Source organism: Capra hircus, chromosome 25, assembly GCF_001704415.2.
Source record: "Capra hircus breed San Clemente chromosome 25, ASM170441v1, whole genome shotgun sequence".
NCBI lineage: Eukaryota > Metazoa > Chordata > Mammalia > Artiodactyla > Bovidae > Capra > Capra hircus.
In genome coordinates, this window is record NC_030832.1 from 36,502,803 (window position 1) to 36,512,561 (window position 9,759).

General features: G+C 56.0%; 1 protein-coding gene across 2 annotated transcripts; it reads right to left on the bottom strand.

The window, feature by feature from the left end:
* Window positions 5,645-9,208, bottom strand: TRIM56 (tripartite motif containing 56). Of its 2 annotated transcripts, XM_018040885.1 has the most exons (3): window positions 9,066-9,208; window positions 8,048-8,157; window positions 5,645-7,952 (listed from the first exon to the last, which is right to left on the bottom strand). In XM_018040885.1, the coding sequence occupies exon 3, from the start codon at window positions 7,949-7,951 to the stop codon at window positions 5,687-5,689; it is 2,265 nt and encodes a 754-aa protein (XP_017896374.1). In that variant the 5' UTR covers window position 7,952; window positions 8,048-8,157; window positions 9,066-9,208; the 3' UTR covers window positions 5,645-5,686. The 2 variants fall into 2 exon arrangements, with proteins under 2 accessions (XP_017896374.1, XP_017896375.1); XM_018040886.1 differs by lacking the exon at window positions 8,048-8,157.

Consider the following 9,759-nt stretch of genomic DNA (forward strand, 5'->3'; position numbering starts at 1 on the left):
CTCTGTCCCACAGAGGCAGGCGTGGCCTGGGACGAGGATGGGGGAACCACAGACGATGACAGACCCTGCGGCTGAAGTGTCTCCAAGGACTCCAGGTAGCATCTTCGCAGTTACAGCGAGAAGGGCCATACTATCTGATTCCCTTCCCTACCCGGGTGTTGATCGTTCCCCACACACATGAACCATCTGAGAAAAGGTTCAATTTTTCAAAGGAATTTATTAAGAAACAGGGGGGAAAAAAGATATAAAGTATACAATTAAAGGAATGAAAGAGTTTACAACATAGCTTCTTCAGGCCAGTGGCAGCTAAGAAATATTTGCTGGGCCGACACCAAGGGTACGGAGGCCCCAATTCCATTTTCCATCCCATTTCTCTTGGCTGCTAACCCAACCAGCTCGAAACTTCCTCCAAAGAGAAGTCAGATTGCCTTCCAAAACCTCCCCAAACTACTTCCCAGTTGCCTTTACGGCCCTTCTCTGCCTGGTCCGATTCCTCACCTAGGCTTTGGGTGAGGTCAGCCAGACCCTGCTGAGCCTTCTCCACTCTCCCAGTCACTCTATTCCCATCTGCATTCGTTTAAGTGAACTACATTCATGAACCGGTTGGGCTGGTTTGGTCAAGTCACCTATTTCTCTAAGCCTACATCTGAACTTGACCTTTCTCTTGTTGGGAGCAACTTCTTGAGCAGTGTCTCTCGCAGCTCCCTGCCCCAGTTAGTCCAAGGCTACCCTCTCCCCCGGACAGAACTCTGTCCCTCCGTCCAACCTCCCACTTAACTTCCAGGTGGCTCTAGTTCTCAGCTAACCCGCCGGGGTGGTGGTTTAGTCGCTAAGTTGTGTCTTGACTCTTGAGGCTTCACGGACTACAGCCCACCAGGCTCCTCTGTCCATGGGATTCCCTGGGCAAGAATACTGGAGTAGGTTGCCGTTGCCTTCTCCAGGGGAATCTTCCTCACCCAGGAAGTGAACTCTTCACCGCTGAGCCACCAGGGAAGCTCGGGAGAGATGATCAAAATACCTTGATATTGGCACGCACTTACCACATCCTGCCCAGCTCAGGTCACCAACCTCATCAACCTCCTTGGAAGATTTCTGACTTCTCTCTTGGACATCGGCCCCACTGGAATATTATCTCTGTAGATTATCCTATGAATGGCTTTATAGATACAGTAATAATAAGACTAAGGCAAACGGAGAGCGACTCCCTCCCAAATTGTTATCTTCTCTTACCCAAAACAAAAAACTGGGCTACTCTTGCCATTTCTTCTGCATGTTAGTATACAGGTTTAGTAGAGCCTGATTCTCAGCTGGCTTTTAGGAGCAGAACTGAGCCTTAGCAAGATGGCCATCGGTCCCTTCTGCACCTACGGTCACTGTTGAGTCTTAGCAAATGGCTTCTTCAAATAAACACTGGAAAGCAGAACTGAAGAGTCTCCTCCAACAGAGAAGCAGGTAACAGCTCTTCCCAGACATTCTCGAGTCTCTCCCTCACAATACATGCATACCACATCCCCTTTCAGGCTTACCCTGACAAAAAAGCATTAACTCAGTACTATGAATACATGTCGATTAAAATTTTTCCTAACCAAGACCTCCAGTTTGAGCTTTAGGGTGTACAAAATTCTTCTCCACACCTCTCAGCCAGTCCTCACGATAACCCTGTGAGGTTGGCACAGTGGATATTATGATGGGTATTTTACTGATGTAGAAACAGGTCCACAGAGGTTAGGGAGCTTGACCAATATTACACAGCTGTTTAGCTGGAAGAAGGTGAAAGTGAAAGTCGCTCAGTCGTGTCCGACTCTCTGCGACTCCATAGACTATACAGGCCATGGAATTCTCCAGGCCAGAATCCTGGAGTGGGTAGCCTTTCCCTTCTCCAGGGGATCTTCCTAACCCAGGGATTGAACCAGGTCTCCCACATTGCAGGCGGGTTCTTCACCAGCTGAACCACCAGGGAAGCCAGCACTCAACCCAGATCTCCACTGCCTCTCTCAAAAATACGAACGAGGTTCTCTACTCCTCTTTTCTCTACCTAAATGGCACCCTCCTTTTGTACACAATCTGGGAAGTCCCAAACAGGAAAAGGAATGATGGATCATGTTAACTGTCGCTGTCCACTGCGGGGGTGTGATGGGGGGATGTCATATCTTTCATGATGTTCCTGATTTCTCAACATCTGTAGTTGAAGCAAGAACTCTTTGTCCCGGTGCTGGGTGGTGCTTTCGGCACCAGGATGTGTTAGGATTCCCAGGTCACAGTTGGGAGGCTGGGGATTTTCCTTTCAAAATGATGCTCAAGTGCTATACTTCCCATCCATTCCACATTTCCCCAGTGCCACGTGCCTCGCCACCTTGACCAAGCCCTTAACCTGTCAATCGCCCCAAGCCTGACTTCCCAGGTGTCCCCTGCAACTGCTTCCTCTTTACAATATCTGTGGGAGTCTCTTCCTGTATCCAGGTGGTATTTCCCCTCTGAAGTTCTCTATTCCCACCTCCTGGCTGGAGCCATTCCACCAGCATGGCTCTCTGCACACAGTTCCCATGCAGCTCTGCAAAACTGTTGTTCTAACCTGAAGGTATTTATCCCTTAGAGGCCAGAACGCCCCAGGACACATAAGCAGGACACCCCGATTTCATCTCTTTTGTGACTCAGAGCTGAGTCACGCTCCTGGAGGCTTAAGATAGGCTGAGTCCACAGTGCCCCCTACTGGAGATTTCCCACAAGCCACGGTTTTGGACACCTTGGTGGGTCCCATTGTTTGCTGCTGCTGCTGCTAAGTCGCTTCAGTCGTGTCCAACTCTGTGCGACCCCATAGACAGCAGCCCACCAGGCTTCCCCGTCCCTGGGATTCTCCAGGCAAGAACACTGGAGTGGGCTGCCATTTCCTTCTCCAACGCATGAAAGTAAAAAGTGAAAGTGAAGTCGCTCAGTCGTGTCTGACTCTTAGCGACCCCATGGACTGCAGCCTACCAGACTCCTCCATCCATGGATTTTTCAGGCAAGAGTACTGGAGTGGGGTGCCATTCACTAGACACCAATTCACTCCACAGATGTTTACTGAGCACCTACTAGGAGCCGTCACTGTGCTGACTCTGAAGAAGACAGACGCAGTCTCCCCACTCGTGCAACTCACCCTATACCACCTGGTTCCATAGAACCACAACTCGGTTTCCAGTTGGCCTGCATGAGCTGGTGAACTCAGTAAGACCGTCTCTTGCCTCTGGACACTCCACAATGACAGATCACCCATGGGAATGCCTGACCACTGCAAACCTTCCCAGGGCACATTCCACGGTCAGCCACCAAACAGGCCCCTGATCTGCTGGCCTTTCCTCCCTGCTGGGTCCAGACCCACTGGGATTCTCCCCCTCGCTCCTGCTCTAACCCTACCCCCGCCAGAACAGTCTCATTTACTCTGACATTCATTTGCAAATCCAGGAGTTATTCTTGAATATCATTTATAGAGGTGTATTTTTCTGCAGTAAACAGTTAAGCATATACGTTATTTAATGGACAATAGTAACTGAAGTAGAAATGTGCATATATGAATAACAGCATGAAATAACTCAAAAAGAACCCAACCACCCCTGTCACTATTTACACATTTTGAACCTGTTAACACTCAGTAAACTATTCAGACATGCTTTTACCTTGTTGCTATAATGATGTGATCAGAAATCCAAAAGCTTTTTTTTTTTTTGCTTATGATTGCATCACAGAACATCACACTCGTCTAAATAGTTCTCATAGTTGTCATACATGAAGGCAGTAACTCACTGTCCTGCTAGACCACAATCAACTTGGCTATTCCTTCCAGAGCTGAGCTGTTTCCTGTCAATGACTATAATACAGCGTGGTCACAAATACCTATCTGCAAATCCTTTTTCTTTTTCAATTCTTTCCCCAGAACGTATTCCCCAATGTGAAGTAACTTCATCTTACAATCATTTCTTTCACTCCTGTCAAGTCCTGCCAAACCCATCTCCAGGAAGAAGCATTTATCATGCCAGGAGCCTATTTCCCCATGATATAGCTTCAGAAATATTTTTTGGATGAATGCAAATGGTTGATTTTCTTTTTCAATTTATGTGTCCTGGCCTGTGTGGATTCCCTTCTGGGGACCCAACTTATTTGGTCCTTTGAACCAAGTAGATCTCTTTAAGTCACTGTATACCCTGGAGACTCAGCTCTCAGATCAACACTCTGTAATTTCCTCCCCTCATCGATTTTTCCTTTAATCTTCATTATGATTTGCTGTGCACACATCTCAAATTTTTATATAATTGAATCCATCCACTCGACTTTGATTATTTCCCCCTTCACTTCATGAAACAAATCAATGGCCTCCCTGGAAAAAGATTTTCTTTTCCCTCCACCTAACGTCCTGTGCTTTCCATCTGGACTTGTCCAAAATCTCTCTGGTTCCCATGACCACTCACAGCCCGTGATCCTTACATTAAGATTCCATTTGGTCATCTCTCAACAGCCCTTGGCTAACCACGGCCACCTCAGTTCCACCACTGCCACAGCCCATGCAAAGGGCCTGTGGTTACGGCTCACTTCTGACACGACCCCTCCATACAATGTCCACTCCTCCACCCATGTCAGCCCCACTACTGACTTCTCAGGTCTTCCAACTGGTTTGGCCCCTGAGTTCCACACCTAGCCTCTAGGATTAGGTGTGTTCCCCACCCATAATAGCAATACAGACAAATGCCTTTAACACCTTAGTTCAGCCAGAATTTCTCAAAAGGAATTGTGCTGGGAAACTAAGAAGGGGCTAAAAATAAACTCCAGGAAGTATTAAGACATTAAAACAGAAGAGACTTTATATTCTACAGAGGTCCGACCTCAGGCTGGCTTGGAGGTGAGAGGTGAGGGAAGTTGGGAGGGTTAGCCCCAGGTAAGCCCTGCGTTTTAGACTCTAGCCCTACCAGGCTCCGTTTTCTAACAGCACATTCTCTTCAGGGCTTTGAGGTAAACATGCATTGCCCTGGGGTAGTGTCTGTACTTGGTCCCCCACAAAGCCCACCCCGTTCTTCACTGGGGGATGCCACTATCGGAGGAGGAGCCTCAATTTCCCGGCTGTGGCTGAAGGCAATGAATGACCTCAGCCCTTCCAGCTCTGCAGCGAAAGATGCCATTGACTGCCGGGTTCAAAATCTCAGGCCCCTGCTAACCTAGCCTGTCCCCTTCCAGCTGGAGAAGAGTGGGTTCTCAGCTCTCTTCCGCAAAGTGCATAATCGACATACCCTGAACCCTTCTTGGCTCCAAGGACCGTCTCTACCCACCTCCCCAAGCCCCTCCCGGGCCACCCCATCAGGAATGGTTTTGAAGAACGCAAATCACAACTAGTTTACATATCTTGGAAACCTAGACTCTATAGTAGCGGCAGTGGCAGTCACCACCCCCCCCAACCCCAACTCAAAAGCAAGAGGCATTAATGCCCAGCACCTCTCCAACCCCTCCTCCTCTGCTTCTGAGAATTATGGTCATGCCAACCCTGCTTGGTCCCTATCCCTGCACCTGATGAGGGGTTTGGCACCTCACATTGTGAAAAGCTGTCAACCCCTGCTCTCTGAGAGAATGCCCTTGGCCGCCACATCTCCTGGGCGGCCCTGCCGGCCTTCTCCCCACCCTTTTCCTCCCCCCCCCCACCCAGTCCCTCCCCAGTCCCAGCCCTTTAACTGTCAAGAGGGCGGACCCGAAAGACATGGATGGTCCCGTTACTGAGGGACACGACCAGGTACCTGCCGTCCACCATGGTGGTCACCCGGGGCTTTTCCAGGCCGTGATAGGCCGTCAGGAAGTCGCCAAGCAGCGAGCCCTTCGGATCAAGGATCACTACCTTGTTGACCTCACGAAGGGTCAGAAAGATGTAGCCTTTCTTATCCACGGACACGGAGCCCGGCTGGCAGCCATGCAGACCGGGTCCCCGGTATTCCCCAACCACCTGACCCAGCCCATCACAGACCACCAAGCTATTCTGCTGCCAATCGGACCCTACAAAATGGCCCTGGGGACTGGTGGTCAGGAACACCAGTGCCCGCAGGCCCCGGTTGGCCTTGCCCCCAGGGATGAACCGTGTGGCCAAGCTGCCTTCCATGTTGTACACCTCCACGTGTCCGGACACGCTGACCGCCACCCGGTCCCCGCTCGGCATGGCAGCCACAGCGTGGCTGGCCTGGCAGAGGCTCAGCGCCCGGCGCCACTGCACCTCGCCGTTGTGGTTGATGAGATAGAGCCGCGCGGCCGCTGAGAATGCCACGGCGTCCTGCAGGGCGGCCACACTGCATGGGGAGCAGCCCTCGGGCACAGGCACCGCGCCCCTGTAGTCGCCATTCAGAGAGAAGCGCTTTAGGGCCCTGTTCTGCTCATCCGCCACCAGGATCTCCCGGGACCCAAAGGGACAGAGCCCAGTAATCCGGGGGGCGCGCTTGTCCCCAGGCATCCGGGTGGGGAAGGTGCAGAAAAAGATGGGCCTGGGGAGGAGGCCGGAGCCCTCCAGGTTTGGCCCGGGGGCAGGGCTGGGCTCCCGGGAGATGGACTTGAGCCTGCCTTTGAACTTCCTCTTCTTGTTGGACCTTCCGCCCCCCCGAGCCTGGGTTCCTCCATCTTCCTGGGGTGTCTGGGCTCTGCCCTCTTTCGGGGTCTTGGCTCCATCTTCCTCGGGAGTCTCGGCTCTCTCCGCCTTGAGGGGCTGGGCTTCGTCCTCTTGGGGTGTCTGCGCTCTGTCCTGGTCGGGGGTCTGAACTCCATCCCTGCTCTGGGGCTGGGTTGCATCACCTCCCTGGCTTTGGGCTCCATCCTTCTTGCTGTCCTGTGGCTGCTGCTCCTCAAAGGAGAGCCTCAGCAGGTGGCAGTTCTTGTCCAGGAGCCCGGGATGCAGTTCCAGCTGGGGCAGCTGGCAGGGAGCGGCCCCAGGCACCCAGGGACAGCCCTGCAGCTGCCGGAGCCGCTGGGCGATCGCCCCCTCCAGCGAGAGGATCTCAGCCTCGCGCCCCAGGCTAAGCACCCGACGGGCAAAGGCGGCCGCCTCCCTGGCCACTTGCTCCCGGCCCTCCAGCTCCCCCAGGCGCTCCCGAGCAGCCTCCTCGGCAGCCTCCACGTGGGCCCGCAGTTGCCCGAGCACCTCCTGCTTCTGGGCCAGGAGGGCCCTGAGAACTCGCTCGGCCGCCTCCTCCACCTGCGTGACCACCTTGGACGCCTGCTCCCGCAGCCGGGCCAAGGCTTCCTTTTCGGCCAGCCGGGTGGCCTCCAGCTCGGCCAGGTTGTTGTCCACGCCGGCCAGCAGCTCCTCGAGGCCGGGCCTCCGGGCGCGCACAGCCTCAGCCAGGGGCAGGCAGGGGTGGTCCAGGTGCGGGTCCAGGCGACACTCTCGGCACAACAGCTGGGAGCACGGCTGGCACAGGAAGCGCAGGGCCTCCCCTGGGTGCTGGGGACACTGGGCTGCCTGGCGCTCCCGGGCCTCCTCATCATACCACCCGGCCCTATAGCCCACCAGGTCCACCACCCGATGGCTGTGGGTCTGTCGGGTGCACCGGTGTCCGTCGGCACAGGCCTGGCACAGGTCATCAGCGCAGTCCAGGCAGCGGGCAGTGGCTGGCCCCCCGGCACTGGCGCCCCCCATCAAGGGGCACAGGGCACAGGCCGGCTTCCCTGCCCGCAGGTCGCCACCGGCCCGGGCCTTCACCAAATCCAGGAGTCCGTTGACAAAGAAGTTGGTCTTGAAGGCGACCACGCCCGCGGGCGGCAGGGGCACAGACTCGCGGCACTCAGGGCATCGGAGGCGGCCTCCCTCGGCCAGCTGTGCCAGGCAGTCCTGGCAGTAGGTGTGCAGGCAGGGCAGCGTTTTGGGCACCTGCAGTTGCTCCAGGCAGATTTTACAGGCCAGGAAGTCGCTGCTCAGGGCCTCCAGGAGGGATGGTGAGGAGCCCTGGGAAACCATCCTGCAAGCAAGAGGTTGAGGGCACTCCTGAAGTGGCTGTCCTCTGCCCTCCCACCTCTGCCCCATACTCAAGCCCCACCAGGTCTGGGGTCTCACCTGAATGGCTGGGAATTTTCTTGTCTCTGGAGCTAAAGAACCACCTCCCTCCTCCGTACACACGTTCAGAAATGTGAAAAAGTAAAAGCTGCCTTCACGCGTGTCAGGCCCTGCGAGATCGGAAGAGACCAAGGGGCCGGGCCTTAGAGAGCCCATGGGGTGATGATGGGTGCCCCTGCCCGCCCGCCCTGCTGCTGACAGGCCTTGCGGCACATGGGTGAGAGTCTGGTGTGAACAGACCCTGAGGACCCTGCTGTGTGTGAGCCGCCGGGGCGGGGGTCGGGCAGGGAGGACACAGCAGAGGGTCTACGGGGGCAGAGTCCCCTTGACTCCTGGCAGGTGGGGCGGAACAACGGGCTTCAATTGCCGGGGCCCCAAGTCCCAGGGCCCCAAGTCCCAGGGCCCCAAGTCCCAGGGCCCCAAGTCCCAGGGCCGGGTACACCTGCCTCCCGGACCGCCCCCCTCCCCCTCCGCAGCAGCATCACAGGAACTGGGGGCCCCCTAACTTCCTGCCCCGACGGCCCCGCAATGGGCTCTGGAGAAGTCAGAGGGGCGGCTGAGGGGAAGGGGCTGCCCGGCTCTTTCCTTTCAGCTTCTCGGATCCGAGCCCCAGCTGCCCCAGCCCTTTTCTTTCCGCCCGTCTTGCTGCTGGAGGCCTCCTCCTTTCCGAGGAGCCTCTGGAGGGTCGGAGTCACGTGAGGCTCCGTCTGCGAATGCCCCCAGCATCCGGCACAGTGGCCAGTGAAATACTTGATAAAGAAATTTGGGGCGTTTCCCCCAAACTTCCAGAAAGTAGCGGCTGGGTCGAGGGTCGGGGCGGGCAGCGCTGAGAGAGTGGGAAGGGGGTTTCCCAGGGAGACCTCAGCTCTCCGGCCCCGGAGAGAGGCGCCTCCCCTCTGCTCCCGCCCTCTGGGTCTCTGTCCCCCTCCCCTCCCTTCCTCTTCCTCCGGCCGTCTCCCTTCCCCCACCCCCTCCAGTCCACCTCTCCCTCAGGCCGCCCCCCAAGCCCCCTCCTTACCTAGCTTGGGCTCCAGGACCCAGAGCTGGGGGACTCCCCGCCCCAGCCCTCGGAGACCCAGATGCGGCTGTTGCCGGGTTCCCGAGAGAGAAACAAAACTGAAACTAATTGTACTTCTGCAACTTCCGTCCCAGGCCCGGGACACAGACTAGAACCGCCGCAGGCCCCGCCCTCTTCCCTCCCCAGCCTGGACCTCTTCCTCGGGAGGGGGCGGGGGGCCTTCCCCCATCGGCGGGGCACAGTCCCCGCCCGCAGGCTCCCGGGCTTCGTGCGGGCTGGGTCAGCTATCGCGGCTGGAGTCTCCGAGGTCGGCCTGTCCGTTTGAGCCTGGGGATTTGCTCAGCCTGCTAAGTGTGTCTGTCGCAAGGGCAGGGCAGCTGCCTGAGGATGTATCCTCTGAGGGAAGAAATGAGAGATCTTAGGTGATTCTCGGAGACGCAGGGTAACCAGAGCCCCGGCCTCGGGCCAAGCTTCCAGGGCTGCGGCATCCAGCCCTAGGTGAGGCCCTTCTGCCACAATTCTCTGCTGAGATTCTGGAGGGGGTCCTGGAGGAGGTGTCCCTTGAGATGAGTCAGAAGAGTGCAAACGGGTCGGGGATGGCCAGAGGAGAACGCAGGGAAGGGCATTCCAGGAATTGGGAACAGCGAGGTGGGCCCAGAGGAATGAGACACCACATACTCTGCGGGGGCTCCCA

Excerpts from the sequence above, each read along its gene's own strand:
- TRIM56 (XM_018040886.1), bottom strand. The coding sequence starts at position 7,951 with ATGGTTTCCCAGGGCTCCTCACCATCCCTCCTGGAGGCCCTGAGCAGC.